The sequence below is a fragment of the Rhineura floridana genome, chromosome 11 (assembly GCF_030035675.1).
Source record: "Rhineura floridana isolate rRhiFlo1 chromosome 11, rRhiFlo1.hap2, whole genome shotgun sequence".
NCBI classification, from domain to species: Eukaryota; Metazoa; Chordata; class Lepidosauria; order Squamata; family Rhineuridae; genus Rhineura; species Rhineura floridana.
Window position 1 is genome coordinate 16,873,654 of NC_084490.1, and position 18,084 is coordinate 16,891,737.

An 18,084-nucleotide genomic window follows, 5' to 3' on the forward strand; every position below is an offset into this window, starting at 1 on the left:
GCTGTGTTTTGATTTGCATATTATTTCAGACAGTGCCAATGAGGTCATCTTTAAAGGCAAACTGAGTCCATTTCCCCCCATCCCTAACTAATGCATTTTCCTATGGAGCTTCTGAAGGTAGAAGCAACTTCTTCAGGTTACGTCCTGCAACTTCTGTGCAAGCTCATGAGCTAATGATATCTAATTTTGGAAATTAAGCACCAGGGAAAAGAAAAGTACACCGTGCTCCATTGCAGGAAACTACAAAAGCCACACAGGAAGACGCAGCTCATGTGGCCAATCCCTGCTGCTCCCAAATACAGAGTGCAAGAGACGTCATCTACAGCAGTATTCTTCGGGCTTGGGTCCCCAGATGTTGTCGGGACTACAAATCCCAGCCTGCTTAACCAATGGTCAGGGATGGTGGGAGTTGTAGTCCAGCAACATCTGGAAACCCAAGACTGACTTAAAGAACATGCAACACCCCCCCAAAAAAACTGTGGGCTGTTTGTAGAAAACAGGGTGGCTTCCCCAATTGTACCAATAGCCTGGCCTGAAATGGAGTAGACAGGTGAGAGCTTCATGGGAGAGAACAGATGCAACTCCCAGAAGTTGGCATAAGTACCAAGCAGGGAGCGCCATCCTCTTTGACTTCATGTGAGTCACAACAACTTATCCAGGCTCAGCATCCAGACCTGTGCCAGTGCCAAGGCCTAGAATGTGTGACCTTATCATTAATCAACAGCAAGGCAATGCCTCTCAACTAGTGCAAACGCTGCTTGCTCTCAGCCACCTGAGACTGGAAAGAAACCTTTGCAGCGATGAGAAAGCAGGCTCCAGGGATGCTTCAGAACCTAAGAGTTGCCTTGCTGGACCAGAACAACAACAACAACAAAATCCTTCTGGTCCAGCAAACAGTGGCCAGCCTGAGAAAGTCCCCCACAGATAACATCAGTTACTCCGTTTTCCATCCGCAGCAGAGGTGCACTAGTCAGAAGTATATGGCAACTGTACATGGAGGCTCTATTTCTAGCTATCAATGGGGAACAGGGAAGGGCAATACAGCATCGGTTCTGCATGCAGGAGGTCCCAGGTTCAATCTTCAGCAACTCCAGGTAGGGCTGGGAATGTTGTCCCTTGCCTAAAACCCTGGAGAGCCACTGTCGGTCAGTGTAGACAATACTGAGCTAGATGGACCAATGCTCTCCCTCAGGATAAAGCAGCTTCCTCTGTTCCCAAGTCCTCCGTGGACTCCCCAACTGAGTATTTACAAATAAATAAACCTACTCTAGCATGTTCATGTGACAGCAAATTCTACGCATATTAGAGAGAGAATATGCATTTAGACACACAAATAATTCCTTTCATGGTAATGCTAGCGCCTTGGCATCTCTTTGTGTGGAAATCACTCCCCACGCAGCGTTCCCCATTCACTCCCCATACCTGTGATGTTGAACTGGGTTGCATTCAGTTCCTGGAGGAGCCGGTCCAGTTCGCAGAGTCCAGCTCCCAGCACCCCACTGGAGGAGGAGAAGGGCGGAGGTGCTCCTTCCTTGGGCTTGGGCGAGCGAGGTTTGCAGACTGTGCTGGAAGAGGCACCCACAGTGACAGAGATGGAACACGTTGTCAGAGTGTGGGGCAGCCACGCCAGGCAAACATCATTTGCAAGGGTGGGGGGAGGAGAGCGAGAGCGCGCTCAGTACTCCCGCCACACCCCAAGGAGACAGACGCAGCATCCATCCACTCCAGGGAAAGAGAGAGCAGTAAGGAGGGGAGGCAGAGGGGTGGCAGCTATTTATAGGATCCCTCTGCTTAATGGACGCTCTGGACCGAGGCCAGCGGAGCTGGGCACAGCTCCCAGGGAGGCCAAACTCCTCCGCAGTCATCTTCCTTGCTCCTCCCTGCTCCCCAACCCCCTCTGGTACTTGTGCCCAGGGTAAGGGCCAAGTAAGGGGGCTACTTTCATGGGGATGCCTAGTCCAAGGCTTCTGAGTTTCTAATATTGGCAGGAGAGGGATTTTAGCACTTGCCGCTTCACCCATCAAAGAGCTGCACCGAGGGGAGAAACAGCGTGGACTGCAAACCATCAGAAGAGCCCTGCAGCGGGATCACACCCAAGGCCCATCTCGTCCAGCTTCCTGTTCTCAGTGGCCAACCAGATGCCCCAACACGAAGCCCACAAGCAGGGCCTGAGCACAACAGCCCCTCTCTCTGCTCATGATTCCCGGCAACTGGCATTCAGAGGCATCCTGCCTCCGACAGAGGAGGGAGAACTTTCTCCACCCTAAAATTCTCCCTAATACAAGTATTAATGGAAGAGAGCATCCCAATGCCTGATGGAAGCAGAGGGATGTACTCACCCAAATCCTGCTCAGAGCAAACCCACTGAAATGGATGGACCTAATCTAGTCATGTCTAGCATCTTCAGTGGGTCTACTCTAAGTAGGGCTAGTATTGGATACCACCCTGACAAATTAAATTCCTTTGTGGCTGTGAGGCACTGCAGCTGCAGACCAGGGGCAGTCATTGCTGTTCCCTCCAGAGGTGCTTGGACGGACGGGCTGTAAATCTAATAAATAAGTAAATAAATAAAACTCCCATCAGCCTCTGCCAGCAAGGCGAATGGTCAGGATTGATTGATTTATTACATGTTTATCCCACCTTTCCTCCAAGGAGCTCAAGGTAGCGTATAAACATGGTTCTCCCCCTCCCAATTTTATCGTCACAACAACCTTGTGAGCAGAGCCTTGAAGTAACTAGTTACAAGTAACAAGTTACTTGTAATTGATTACTTTTTTGAGTAACGAGTGGGTAAATCCTTTACATTTTGATTGTAATTCAAACTACTTTTGTGGAGTAATTGTAATGTTTCCAGCATTACTTTGGGGCATTACTTGGAGGGGGGGAAGCAAGGGAAGTCTTCTGCTCCTCTGATTTGTGGATGAAAACCATGTGCCTCAAACTGGGCTTCTTCCCTCGTGCTCTGTCGGTGGGTAGGAGGCGATGAGGGAGGAGGCAGAGAGTGAGACGGGGTGGAGTGGAGAAAACAATTATTTAAACAAACAGATAGTGGTGGTGAAGAATGGAGTGGAGGGAAAAAGGAGCCGGAGGTCAAGAACATGGATAAAGGAGGAGAAGGAGGCAACAGCAGAATGGAGATAAAGAACTGTGGAGGTGAAAGATGACAAAGCATGTGTCTGTGTGTGAATACTGTGTTTGCACTTGGCACACAAAGTGGCCTCCACCACCCTCTCTGGCTACTGTGCTGCATTTGCAGTATTTTAACTTTTTTGCATCCCAGGGGAAAATGTTTGCTGAGTGAGTGTCCCTGAATTGGTGGAAGGGCAGGGTCTGGGAGGTGGTAAGGTGAGAGAAATTATGCTGGCTGGCTGAGTGGGGGGGTGTTGCACTTGGTTTGATATGCAAAGATCTGAGTAGTGGCCTCAGCCTCCCTTCCCACCACCCTTACCAGCGGAGAGACCACCATTGCTATCTTATGAATAGAAATAATTATTCTACTACCTCTGTATGTGTTTGTTTATTTTTAATGTTGTTTTAAGCTACTTAGACGTGCAGCAGCCAAGGCCAGCACCTTGTAGGCGTTTTTTTTAAGTAACTGAAATGTAATTGTAGTGATTACTTTGGAGGAAAACTAAAGTAATCAGTTACTTTCAGAGCAATTGTAATTGTAATGGTAATTACTCCTTTTTTTGGCCATGTAACTGTAACTGTAATTTATTACTTTTTAAAAGTAATCTTCCAAGCTCTGCTTGTGAGGTAGGTTAGGCTGAGAGACAGCTTCATGGCCGAGCAGGGATTTGAACCCTGGTTGCCCAGTCCAACACTCTAACCAGTACACCGCACTGGCTTTCAATGATGGCAGTTGTAGCAGCCCAACAGCATCTGGAGGACACCACAATGGAGACACTGTAGTTTGTGGGTTTGCCTTCCTCCCCTTTAAAAAAAAGCCACCTTCTTCCTTTCGCAGCTTATTCCCCCCTCACCTTAGATCTGCCGCCCCTCTCATCACCACATGGCCAGACTTTTTCCCTTCCTTGTATTTAGAAGTCTGGCTTTCCCAGTATTTGGGGCAATGGCTGAGGAACTGGCAGAAAAGTTTTCCTAATGGCTCCTGAAATAAGTTCAAATGCATAATCCCCTCTTCAGCACATGCAGAGGGGCCCACAAAATAGCCCGTGGCTTACCTGTACAGGTGTTCCTTGTCACTCCCACCTTGCATGGTAGATGCTGGGAAGGGGTCTACAGGCATGGCTGTGGTCCCAGCCTGAGATAAAAAGAGAGATGGAGATGGACATTATAAGAGCAAAGAGATTGCCTGTCCAGCACAGCAAGATGCAAACACTGGCAAGCTAGAAGAACATTATGTGCCTGAATAATATGCATGCCACAGCAAAAGGTCTGGAGAGGGACAATTCTTTCTCTGCATCTATCTGGACTTTCGGAAGTAGTGTAAAAGAGGGATCACTGCTCATCCAGCTACCACCTCTGATAAAGATTCTGCAGGTTTTTGTGTTGTTCCAAAACCCTGCAAAACTTGGACTGACCAAAAGCGACAAGGGGACAAAATGAAAGTATTTGGAGAGTAAAGCCCATCTCAAATCTTTAGGTGCTTGCAATGTACATCTTCCCAGTGGTGAGCTCGTAGCAGAAGTGCAATCGCTGCATTTCATTTAGACATATCGGTCCAGCTCACACGTTATGGAAAGTTATGGTTTAGAGGCCAAACGTGGCCCTCCTGGACTCTCTATGCGACTCTTGGGACTTTCTCCAAGCCACGCCTCCTCTCCCCAGGCCACACCCCTGTCCAGCCTTACTTTGCACCTTCCTGGAGTGTTTGCTCCTGGCTGGAATGTGTCCTTGAATTCTGATCATGCCTCTTGTCTGCCTGGATGGAGGAGTGTGTGGGTGTGTGCACAACCACAGTCAGAGGCAGCATGCTTCTGAAAAACAGTTGCTGGAGACTGCTGGAGGGAAGAGTGCTCTTGCGCTCAGGTCCTGCTCACGGGTTTCCCATGGGCATCTGGTTGGCCACTGCGACAGCAGGATGCTGAACTAGATGGGCATTGGCCTGATCCAGCAGGGCTCTTCTTACGTTCTAACTAGCCTACTGTACAAAGATCACATTTACATTTGTTCCTCTGCCTACGTTTGCCTCTGGTTCTGCCCACCACTCGCATGTGGCCCCTGGAAGGTTGCACAGAAGGGAACGTGGCCCTCAGCCTGAAAAAGTTTTCCCATTCTTGTGGTAAACCATACTTAAATTCCATCCTGAGTTCTCTCTGGGAGAGAAGGTAAAAAGAGGCCTTATTCTCCTGTTGTGGTAAACCATACTTAATGATTTATCATGATGGCACACTTAGGAAACAAACCACGATCCCTGGCTTAGCATTATGGCCACACCAAGGATCGTGGCTTGTTTTGCTCCAACAAACTGCAATCAGTAAGCCAAGAGTAAAACTTGTACAACTCATGGTTTGTTACGGGGTTCCGTGGATGGACCTCAGGGGTCCGTGAAGGCAGAAACAAAAATCAATATAATTAATTTTATTTATATATTTATTTATGGGGGTCCCCATAGCTTTCATCAGAATCTTAAAGGGGTCCATGACTCAGGAAAAGGTTAAGAATCACTGGCCCAGACTCTAGAGAAGGTTTAGGGACCTGTGGCTCTCCAGATGATGCTGAACTACAACTCCCATCATCCCTGGCCTTTGGCCATGCTTCCTGAGGCTGATGGGAGCTGGAGTCCAGCACTTCTCCACACCTGGGCTAGAGCCTCCCAGGAGGAATCCTTACATAAGAGCGAGCTGCCTATGATATGAGGGCGCTGCCTTTTATCCCTCACTCATTCACTCAGTGCCTGCAGGCAGCAGACTCTGGTCTAATAGCCACCCAAATAGATGGGGATCAATTATACTGTGCCAAAAATGTCAGTAGCTACATTTTCCTCCAACCAGACCAAAACTCTGCTACTAGGGACAGCTGCCAAACAGGCAGGAATGAGGAAGCGCCAAAACTTCTCACTTCATCTTTGTGCCTGGCAAAGCTTTTCCTGTTGATTTCTGCCTGTAGCACCATCATTTTTCTGGACAGAGGCTCTGTTTCTTTTAAAGACTCAGCCTCCACATTCACACCCAAAGCAGAGAGAAGTAGCTATGCATATAATGCAATGCACAGCTGGCCCAGTTGTTCCCTTTCCTCCCATAATCCCTTTCACCTCCGTTCGAACAGGTTATGGATAGCCCTGACACTAGCGGAAGGAAGCCACTCCCTGAGCAAGCCAACTGCCCCATGGAGCTTCTTCCCCACCCCAAGTGCCTACCTGCGGTTGAGGGGTGCCGTAAGATGGGGGAGCTGGCTTGGGATCCGGGGTCCCGTCTTGCTTCAGCCCGTTGGGGTGGGCTCCTCCAGAATCGGTGAGCAGAACCGGGCGTTTGGAGATATGGGAGGTTGTCGTCTCCAGATCGGCCAGGAGAGCGTCTGGAACGGAAAGAGGTGAGGCAGCTTGACAACGGGATAAATGGAAGGGAAAGGGAGGCAGGAAGGGGGCACCTGAAGGGCAAGGGGAGAGCCAGGGACAAAAAGCCTTTGGTGGGAATGCGAGGGACAGAGCAGGCGAGAGGAAAGGGCAGGTGGAGAAGCACTTCTAATTCCAGCTCTCTGTTGCTGTCACTAAGCAGAAAAGACAAGGATCCCTGTTCTAAGCAACACCCCTATTCCCCCACCCTCCACAAACACACACATAATGACCTAAGAAGTGCCCTGCCGGATGGATCTGGCCAAAGGCCCACCTAACAGGGATGCCTGAACCCGTCTGTTTCGGTTTCTCATTTCTTCCATTCTTAAGTTCAGTTCTTCACATTTCCCAATCAGTTTGTGGATTTCTTTTTTTAAGTCATGAAAGTTCACCAGCGTTTTAGTGAGAGCGTGGCCCAATATACATCGCTTAGTATGAAGTTCTGCCCAGTATGCACATTTTTGCAGAGCTGTTCCCTACGATATTAATTTGTGTATGTTACTGTCACTAATGGATGCATTTCTGTGCAGCCGTCACCCAAACATAGGCAGTTTTGCATATATCGCTTGATTGGAGAATTGCATTGCAAAATTCAGAAAGTGCAAAATTCAAAGGATGGCTGCGTTTCGGTTCACATATTGTTTCGTAATTCAATAGGTTCCCCTTTAAATGCAAACTGAATTGAATTTCTCCCACATCCATGCCATCTAGTCCAGCATGCTGTTCTCACGATGGCCAGCCAGATGCCTCTCGGAAGCCCACAAGCAGGACCCAAGTGCAACAGCAGCTCTCTCCACTTGTGATTCCCAGCAACTGGCATTCAAAGGCATCCTACCTCCTAGTAACCTAGTAACCACTGACAGCCATATCCTCCATAAATTTGTCTAATCCTCTTTTAAAGCCAACCCATTGTCCTCTTCTAATCTAGCAGGCCCTGCAAGAAGAACACAGGAGCCTTGGCCACCTACTTGCAGAGGACCAAGAAAACTGGTCGTTTCTACACATAGGGCAGGCTGAGCCCAATTCTGTACCTCCCTCCCCCTGCCTTTAGACCGTGCCTTGGATCCAAAGGAAGTAAGTCACACTTTAATCCCACGAAAACCAAGGTGACTTAAGTTAATGCGCTGAGATCCATTTATTTATAATTGCACATTTTTATGCAATGAAGTGCACAGAGAAGCTCAAAGTCAAGGACTATCCTTATCATGCAGCAGATTTCAGTGTGAGGGGTCGTTTTCTTGTCTGCAACCCTCTATCGCTGGATGCCGTTAAAGAAATGAATCAAGGTCTTTTCACCTGAGGTGCAGATGTGTCCAGTGCTTATATTACCAAAGTCACTAGTCCTCATTCATCCCACAGAACTCAAACATCCTGGCTGCATGCCATTCCCCCTGACAACAACTACCAAAGAACCCAGGAACTATTCCGTATTTATTGTTATTAATCTGCAGAGAGAGGAACTGATGAGGGCCGATAAGAGGGGACATACCAAATATGACAACATGGGGAGCAAGCGGGAAAGAAGGGGAGGCGGCACTACAGGACATTGCACAGAGGGAGGCAGGACAAACAGAGAACATCCCATTTGGGTTAACAGGCAGCCTCATATCCTTACAGGTGCCCTTTGGTGGTCAGTATAGGCTTCATTCAGTGGTGGCTGATGGTTCCATGTCAGTGGGGCTGAAGCACCTTGGACAGCACCTTGAAAGTTCAAGCTAAGACCTGGAGCAGATTCCACTGCCCCACTGACCATCCGCCACTGGCTTCATTTATTTCATTTATTAAATAATAGCTGGATTATCTTGCAGCCGGATGATAGCAATTCACAGGGCTGCCTTTGGATCTGGTTTGGAAACGGAAACTAGTGCTACAGCAAGACTGCTTGTCACGACAGCTCACCACCAACATACAACGCCGGTGTTGAAAGCTTTGCACTGGCAGCCACTGTGCTGCCAAGCCAGATTTAAAGTGCTTGTTTTGACATGTAAAGCCCTAGAGCAGCCTTTCCCAACCGGTGTGCCTCCAGATGTTGTTGGACCGCAACTCACATCAGCCTCAGCCAGCATTGCCAGTGGCTGAGGCTGATGGGAGTTGTGGTCCAACAACATCTGGAGGCACACCGGTTGGGAAAGCCTGCCCTAGATGGCTCAGTCAGGGCCCAGATGTCTGAAAGACCACCTACTCCCTTGTACACCTGACCAGACTTTGAGATCATTGGGGAGTTCCTTTCCTAGGGTGCCACAGCTTTCTGAGATACAGTACGCAGAGAGGGCATTTTCGATAGCAGCACCCCAAATTTGGGATGCCCCCCCCAAGGCATGAGCAGTATCAGCATCAGTGGAGTTCAATTAAGTCCTGCTCAGAGTAAACCCGTTGAAATAAATGAACCTAAGTTAATCATGTCCGTTAACTTAAATGGGCCTACTCTGAGTAAGACCAGCGTTGAATACCACCCCTTGGCTATTCGTCCAAGCATGACTAAATGGCGTTCTTCACCTGGGCAGCGTAGTTGTTGTCAGTGTAGTGTTGCTTTTATTTAAGTTGTATTTAAATGAAATACTGCTTTATTGTATTTTAATGGTGCATCTCTCTCTCTCTCTCTCTCTCATTGTGTGAACAATGAGGAACAGGTTAAAATAATTTAATAAATAAATTAAATAAATAAACATTTCCCTTATATCCCACCTTCCTCCCAGGAGCTCAAGGTAGCATTCATGGCCCTTCCCCCCCATTTTATTATCACAACAACCTTGTGCGGTAGACTGGTGTATTATTTAGAGTTGAGGTGATGGTGCTCTGCACAGGCTCAGAGGGTCCCTTTTCCCCTTCAAAGGATCAAAACCCTAGCATTTAATATGTTTTTAATAATGTTTTTAACCCTTTTAAAAAAGTTTTTAAAATGTTTTTAATGCTGTTTTGTCTTAATGTATTTTAAGATTTGTTTTTATGATGTTTTAAAGTGTTTTTAGTGCCTTGTTTGCCACCCTGGGCTCCTGCTGGGAGGAAGGGTGGGATACAAATTAATTAAATAAATAATAAATAAATAAATTTCAAACAAGTTCTTGGCCTATGCCCAGGAAATTTTGACTTCAGATTTAATTCTCCCTGCATGGGCGTACAAGTTTGCTGGTTTTCTGCAAACCTCAGTCTTTGCCCACAGAGACTTAAACTTTCCATTTCAGCTGCAGGCAAAGTCTTCCACACAATCACCCTTTTGTGCAAGCCCTCCTTTTTTTCCCACCCAGAGCGAGTTGTTGTCCCCAGAGACCTTTTCGGGTTCCCCAAACACAATGGTCCACACGCAGCAGATCATATGGGCATCTGGGACAACCAATCTGTCAATCATTCAGGCCTCAGCCAGCTTCTGCCAAGATGCCAGGAGAGAGTCTATAAAAACAAGTCGCTGACATCATTCCAATGTGCTCCCAAAGCCAATCTAGAATAATAAAGATATTGACAAGTGCCCCAGGCACAGCCTGCTGCCTTCCAGATGTTTTGGACTACAGTACACTTTCAGGAGCCACAACCAGCTGGAGTTGTAGTCCAAAATACTGCATCTGGAGGACACCAGGCTGGGGGAGGCCGTTGGATGCCTACAGAAGCCCATGAGGCCATTCACGCAAAAGAGAATACGCCATCACCCACCAGGCCATACACAGCTCACGTTAACACCTCCTAAATATCCACCACAGCCTTTTGAAGTCCCATCCGTTCTATCCGTCCAGTCCATCTCATTTAACTTGTAAGCTCTATCTAAGGCAGGGGCCGTACCACTCCTGGGCCCAGCACACAGTGTGAATGCTTCGGAATAAATGTTAGCAGCGATTGGGCCTATAATGACCACATAGTAATTATTACAAGACCACCAGGCCAGAACGGGCAGGCAAATTGTCTTTTTTAATGTTCCCTTTTACTTAAATGTTCCAGTGGTACTAAGAGTCCCCATTCTGTAATAAAATCCACACATGCAGCCCAAATGTATTCATCAATATACAACACAACACACAAATATTTGCCCACCAGACTCTTTGCCTCAACTCCCCAAGCAACTGAGTCCCAGGGATCCATTCTAGTCTGACCCTGTGGATTCCTGATTGCTCCTAGCTGGCATTCAGTTTTGACCACACAGCTATAATTATAATGGATCTTTTCCAAGCCAACATTTCTGGAAGAACGGTCCTTTACAGGGCAAGTTCACCTCGGGCCTTCCTTGATCCTGGTTTGAAATAAACCTCCAAAATAATCAACCTCCCTCCCCCTGTAGAGTTCTGATCTTTTTCCGTATCGGTAGTTGACCTCTGCTCAATGGATCCCCACCTTCTGACATCCCAGCTCTATATCCAAAGTTATCCATGTTCATGCATATTTGGAGTAGGATGCAAAGATCCTTCCCAAGCCAGCAAATCTCCCGATCCATTAATTCTATGAAGTGGATTGTCTACTACTAGGAGGAGTCCAGGCTACCTTCAGATCCTTCCTTGTCCAGTAACACTCCCCAGCTGGACGGTCACATTTTTATCATCCGTTCCCTCCCACCCCTTGCCTTGAGACACAGCTCTCTTGCTCCCCTTGCCAAACCAGGAAACACACACACGCACACTGATCCCATTCCCTCTCCAGCAAATTCACCCAATACAGCTGCTCACACACAGCTGGATCATGCCTCCCCTTCATAGGTCATTCCAGGCCAAAAAGGGGAGGGGGTGTGGGGAGGAGAGGGATTTGGAGAGCACAGTTAGGAAGAGGGATTATTTAGCTGTTATCCCAGCTGTTTACTGGAATGGGTGAGCACAGAAGGAAGAGACAGGAGGAAATCTGTCTTTCCCCCTTTTCTTTCTTTCTCTCTCTTTCTCTGTGCTCTGCCTCCCGCTTCTTTCTGGCTGATGTCACAGGGTAGAAATGTGTCTAAAGCTGAGAAAGAAACCACTGAGGGAGAGACGCAGGAATGTAACACACAAGAAGGGAATATAAGAGACCGGGGGGACTGGGTAGAGCAGAGAGGACTGGGAGTTGACACACACAGCCATAACCTCCCCCAAAGCATTGACGCTTTACCCCATTGCCAGAACCTGTCGATGGACTCCAAGAGGGCACAGGCACGAGAACACAGCCTCATCCTAACCACTCAGTAATCCACAACAAGACATTTTTGTGCCTGAAGCTGAAAAATCTAAACACAGATACGAACAAGGAGTCTATCCGCTAATGTGCTCTCACAAAACTGCTGTTCATTTCGGTTTATGTATTCCTTACATTTTTATCCCACCCTTCCTCCAAGAAGCTTTGGGTGGTGTACATTATTCTTCCCGGTCTCCCTCCACCGCACCACAATGAATCTGTTCAACAATCCTGCGAGGCAGGCCAGGCTAAGAGACAAGGACTGGCCCAAGGCCATCTAGTGATCTTCCGAGGCTGGCTTAGGAGAACCTCCTGGCAGATTGTGCTCCACGTGGGTCAAATCTGACTGCCTCCTACTCCGCAGCAGAGGGGCACCCAAAATCTTAACAGCACCAAAAGGTTGTATCTAACCTGGGCATCCCCCTCTCAGACTCCATCCTTGTAAGAGATGTGTAGAGATTAGAAGATAACCTCTCTCCCTGTTCACGAGCATGCTTGGAAAAAACAGGGGTCCAGGAAAGTTTGTTCATCCTTCTTTTTAGCAGCCTTTATACAACACCCCCACCCACGTAAATCCAAAAACTTGATAATCTAAAATGGATTGGCCACACTTAGCCTATCTCCTTGAGCCCGCCCCACACAAGAGAATGGAACCGTCCTAGGACAAGTTCTCTCACCCTATCTTTTGTGTCCCTCCGCCAAGTGGCACAAAGGATGGATTCCTCCACACATTTGCAGCTGCCCCTTGAGCATGCCCAGTTGGAGAATAAACCACATGTTGACTTCATCTAAGGAACGATGGAGGAAAGGTTTGGGGAGAAGATATAGGGGGCTGGGCACCAGAACTCCTGAGTTCTCTGAGGTGTGTGTTTTAGTAGGCTAAGGCTCTGAGCACACTAGTTGCCTACAGCAAAGCATTCCCATTGGCCACACTTGGAGGAGCAATGGGTTGATCTGCCAATCGGCTGTGAAATCTGTTTAAAGCTGGATTTAAAAAAAAAAAACCACTCAAGCTGATCCCACCAGGTTTTACAGTAAAAAGGGGAAGATTTGACTAGCATGGCGTGCCCCTTTTTTCAGAAAAGAGAGGTGGAAATGCACTGGAACTGGCAGAACAGTAAGTGTGTCTCTATCCTTAAGTCTTAGAGGCATCTATTTGTCTGTTCACCATATATGTCTTGGGGGCTTCTCTTCCCAGTGTCACAAGGAAACTGGAGGCTAGAAGAGTATGTACAGCAGGCTGCTCTGAGGAGGGCTGGCCCTGCCATTACACAGTGAGGCGGTAGCCTCTGGTAAGCTGGAAGCAGCTGCCAGCTGTTAAGAGGACAGAGCTGTGTGCACCACACCACAAAGCCTGCCCTGTGCCCCCTAAGCTGCCCTGCCGCCCTCAGGAGCAGTGGAGGGACCTATCCCTTCACCAGTGTAAGATTCAAGTGCCTGTTTGGTGAGCTTCGGTATGTGGAATGGAGTAGTTGCGGGATGGGCCTGAAAATATCTTGTCCTTTGCCCAAGATAGCGAAACATTTCCACTAGTCTGGAGTCCTAACTAGGACTCCCATGCGTTCCAGGGCCCATCTGCACCTTACATTTAAAGCACTATTGTGGTGTAGTGGTTAGAGTGTTAGACTACGACCTGAGAGATGATGGTTCGAATCCCCACACAGCCATGAAGCTCACTGGGTGACTTTGGGCCAGTCACTACCTCTCAGCCCCAGAGGAAGGCAGTGGTAAACCCCCTCTAAATACCGCTTACCACGAAAACTCTGTTCATAGGGTCACCATATGTCAGGATTGACTTGAAGGCAGTCCATTTCATTTTTCATACCACTTTAGCAGTCATGGCTTCCCCAAAAGAATCCTGGGAACTGTAGTCTGCTAAGGGTGCTAAGAGTTTTTAGGAGACCCCTATTCCTCTCCCAGTGTGGTTTAATAGTCAATCCTTCTTTCCAAGGAATGTTGGGAATTGAGATTCTCCTAACAACTCTGGGCACCCTTAACAAGCTACACCTTCCAGGATTCTTGAGGGGGGGGGAGCCAAGATTATTAAAGTGGTATAATAGTGTATTAAATGTTTAGCATAGATGCGGCTATGGATTTGATCTAGTTTAGAGTAAGGGAAAGGGTGAAGGATCCCAGATTTCTGGGTTCTCTTCCCATAACTCTTTTCTACCCAGAACATTGAGGTACCAAAGTGGGGGGGAGACCCAATTTTCCTGACTAGCTGAGACAACTGCAGGGTGCAAGGGGGGGTGTTGAACAAGCAAGAGAAGCCTGCAAAGCACCCTTGTTCTGCCCCTGGCGTCGCGCCGCTGTTCAGCTCTTCCGCAAAGCCACAGGAATACGCTGAGAAATACATTCCTTCTCCGGATGGGAAGGGCTGAGGAAACGCACCCTCTCCCCCCCTTCCCCTCCCCCGGCGACACCCGCCCTGCCAGCTATAAGGAGATGGGGAGAGAAGGAGAGACAAGGAGGGGCATTCGGGGGGAGAGGCAGAGAGAATAGGATAAGAGGAGTCAGGGAGGAGGAACACCCGCATGGGAAGACAAGCACAAGAAATACAGAGCCGATTCACATATTACTTTTGCAAAGGGCACACTTGAAAAATGTGAAATCTGGACCACAGATGGTGGCAGCAGTGTGTGTGTGCGGGGGGGGGGCGATGTCTGTGCTTGCAAACACGTGTATCATACACAGATCCACGCGCTCATCCTCGGGAGAGCCAGGAATGGCTGCGAGTGCAATTTCAGGGGACAGCCTGGCGTCATGTGTGAAAAGGCCCACAGATCGAAGGGCGAAAAAGGCATAAAAATGGAGAGGGTCCGCTGAAGAAAGCGAGCGAAACACAAGCGGCTGCACAAGTATGCAACTTTTAAAGAGAGGGAGGGGGTGAGAGAAGGAGAAAGAGGCCATGTACAGCGCCCGGCACAAAACAAGCGGGAAAAGAAGAAAGTAAGGAGGGCGGGTTGGACAAAAAGGGAGAGCAAGACAGTCAGGCAGAAGGGGCGCCAAAAGGAAATGTGGCAAGAAGATGAATGAAGGAGGAGATTAAAACAAAAAAGGGGGGGGGGAGGAAAGAAAGAAAGATCGATTCGGTCAAAAATTGCCGCCAGTCTATGAAAAGGAGAGAAAAGATTGTCAAAGATTGAGACTGGAGAGAGCATGGAAAAGAGCCGGGGGGGCGGGGAGAGAGAAAGAAGGAATCCCCAGAAAGAGGGCGAGGGAGGCAAGAGGAGGACGCGGTGGCGGCAGAGAACTGGGGGCTCCCGCTGCTCTTCTTACCCAGATCGTCCATCCCGGGCGGGCGCGGGCTGGGTCCCGGACTCCGGGGCCGGTAGCTGGCTGCTGGGCGGCCCCCGCCCCGGTGACGCGCCTTGCCGGAGCGCAACCCCGCTCGAGTGCTGCGCCGCCCGCGCTTCGTCGTCTTTGCTGCTGCTGCTGCTGCTGGCGGTGGTGACCATTTATGGCAAAGGGGATCCGAGGCTCGGGCAGGAAGGATGGAGACGTGCCTCCCCGCCGCGCGCGCTCGCCCCACAGCGCATCGCGCGGGGGGGGGGGAACCACGTTGGAATTTGCCCCCAAAACACTCCCCGCCACCTCCACTTCACCATCCAATCCCCCCATAGGATAGGGGGAGTTACATAGGGCAATAAAGCAAGCAGCCCATAGAAATCTCCGGATCTCCCCAGCTAGGACGCCTGGGTTCTATTCTCATTTTTTAAAGTGGGGTGGAGGGATTAGTGGACTACAGCAAAGGGGTGTGTGCGCTGGGAGCCAGGATCTCTTGCAGGAAAGTGAATAGCGAGTTAGATCAGCACGGGGTCGTGGGCAAAAGAGAATGGGCTCAGAAATTCTGAGTCCCTTCTGTGGAAAGGAAGTAAAGTCTAGTGGGCGGAGGGAATTGCCAGGTACGGTACTGGTGCTCTGGACTGGCCCTACCATCAGGCAGCATGAGGCAGGCGCCTCAGGCAGCAGATTTTGGATGTTGTGAAAAGGCAGTAAATTATTAGTTATTTAATTCATTATTATGGCATTTTTACTGCTTGGGACAGGTGGGGGGGGGAGAAGTGTTCCTGGGCTTCAATGATAAAATAACTTGACTGCCCAGGGATATTTTAGCCTGTGGCCCTCTGCATGTTCTTAGACTCCAGGTCTCATCAGCCCCTGCCAGCATGGGAAATAAGTGAGGGGTGAGGGGAGTTGTAGTCCAGCAACATCTGGAGGGCCAAAGGATCCCCCTATCCTTGCTTTGGGGGAGGGGCACTTGCTGCTCTGCCTCAGGCGGCAAAATGTCTTAGGCCAGCTCCGCTGGTGTGTTTGGAAAAAGGGGGGGAGAGAATGACAGGCGCTGTACGAGCTAGAACTATCAGATCTGGTAGATAAGGAGTAGGAAACCTAGGTTCTTTCTTCTGGAGAAATTTGGTGTATTTCTCCTATTGGCAAGACTGATCATAAGACTCCCTTCTTTAGCGAGCTGAGTGAGATTAGGGTTGTGCAAAACCCTGCACAGTATGGATATTATATAAACAGTAATAAATCTACAAGAATGGCATCCTCCAGGGTCTTAGACCCCTTATTTATTTAGGAGCCAGGGCCCAGCAGAGTCCCTATGTCTCTAGCATCCTGTGAGCCAATCAACATGAAAGGGGCGTGTGTTAGCCACTGACAAGAGTCTTCTAACTTGCTTCCTTGTTTTTCAGAGCCAGAGTAAAAGGAGTTCCTATTAGTTCCTACTTTTAAAAGCCACGTTGTCAAGACTGAGGATTGTGTAACTGCAGAAGAGACCGTGAATCCTGATGATAGCATCTCCTCTACATCAGCAAGCAGTTTGGTAGTGGGAGGAGATAAACATGTAGACACTGAATTCAGTACCTAAGCAGCATCTCTGAGAGAAAGAACAGTCAAAGGGTGAGAGTGACAGAGAAGCATAAAGCAGTACAGTATTCAAGCCTGGCCAGATTATTCTATAATCCTGAAAAAAATGGACTGCCTTCAAGTCGATTCCGACTTATGGCTACCCTATGAATAGGGTTTTCATGGTAAGCGGTATTCAGAAGGGGTTTACCATTGCCTTCTATAATCTTAGAAGGTTGTATAAACTTAGAAGAGGGTGTGGCTTCTGTATTTGCCATTACACTACTGACAGGAAAAGGTGTGAATTAAGGAGAAAAGTTTCGAATTGGATTCTGAGTGCAAGAAAGCCTGTGGCAGCCAAGTACGCATAAGATCCATATTTATGTGTGAATACATATAAATACATACGCACAGGTCTATCCTCTTACTTTGCAAACTCTTTTATATCACATCTGTTCCAATGAGGTCCAGGAGTTCATGGATGCCAGGTGCCATACTGGGGGAAAGAGATCTGAATCCAGCTGAGGTCACGAGGTCTTTGGACAGAGATGTGTCTTGGCTGAGCTACAGCTGGAAAGCGCAGCATGTGGGGGTGTCAGAGACATGGAATTTAATCGGTAGCCAAATGAGGTTATTTGATTCAGAGGATGTTTATGGGATGGAGAAAATGCACAATAGAAATGGTGTGAGCCAGAAAAAGTTGTGGAAAGGGAGGCGAATGAGAATATTCAGATATGTAATGAATATATCTGAATGTTAAATGAGGGCTGGGTGGTTAAGTGTGGGGTAACAGGCTTTTGGCCACAATGATTTTGGATAATTGCTGAGATTTGATGGTTTGGGAAGCAAGGATTACACCTAAGTCCCCCCACCCTCAGGCAGAGAAAAGGCAAGAATGGACCATACTGCTAGTGAGAGGTAGGGTAGTGGTTAGAACTGGGAGATCTGAACCAAGAAGGCTTGGGTTCATGTCATCTCAGGCTATGTACACAGCAAACATTGAAAGCACATGACGTCCCCCCAAGAATCCTGCAAATTGTAGCTTACCCCTCACAAAGCTACAATTCCCAGCACCCTTAAACTACAGTTCCCAGGATTCTTGTGAGGGGGCTTTAAAAGTCTGGTGTATATGCAGTCTTAATTCTTAGCCTTTTCCCCTGAAGAGCAAATAGCAGCAGGGTGGGGGAGGGCTAACCCACCTTTCCATACAGTTCATGGCCAGGACCATAGGACAGTGGTAAGAGCACATGCTTTGCATGCAGAAGGTCCCAGGATCAGTCTCTGGCATCTCATTAAAAAGGATCAGGTAGCAAAGGGTGGGAAAGGCCTCTGTTCCAAACGCTGCAGTCAGAGTAGAAAATACTGAGCTAGAAGAACAAATAAGAGTGATCTGGTATAAGACAGCATCCTGTGTAGTTATGAATTTGTAAGACTACTGAGGTTATAACTTTTTTAAAAAAATATGCCTGCTCACAGACCTTCTATGTCACATCAAGCATCACTCTTACACAAGCCACATTATCTGAGTCCCACTAATTTGCAATATGATTTAAAAATCTTCATCTCCAAGGACCATTAATGTATGTGAAGTACTTTAA

General features: G+C 48.3%; 1 protein-coding gene across 1 annotated transcript in view; it reads right to left on the reverse strand.

Annotated features, from left to right (window-relative positions):
• TGFB1I1 (transforming growth factor beta 1 induced transcript 1) overlaps nucleotides 1–15,135 on the reverse strand; it is a 36,657-nt gene extending 21,522 nt beyond the window's left edge. The window contains exons 1-4 of the mRNA XM_061588751.1: nucleotides 14,915–15,135; nucleotides 6,323–6,480; nucleotides 4,185–4,264; nucleotides 1,423–1,565 (exon numbers count right to left, since the gene is read on the reverse strand). Coding sequence (XP_061444735.1) covers nucleotides 1,423–1,565; nucleotides 4,185–4,264; nucleotides 6,323–6,480; nucleotides 14,915–14,927 — 394 coding nt within the window. The 5' untranslated portion in view covers nucleotides 14,928–15,135. The remainder of the gene's footprint in view (nucleotides 1–1,422; nucleotides 1,566–4,184; nucleotides 4,265–6,322; nucleotides 6,481–14,914) is intronic.
• Nucleotides 15,136–18,084: the final 2,949 nt, after the last annotated feature.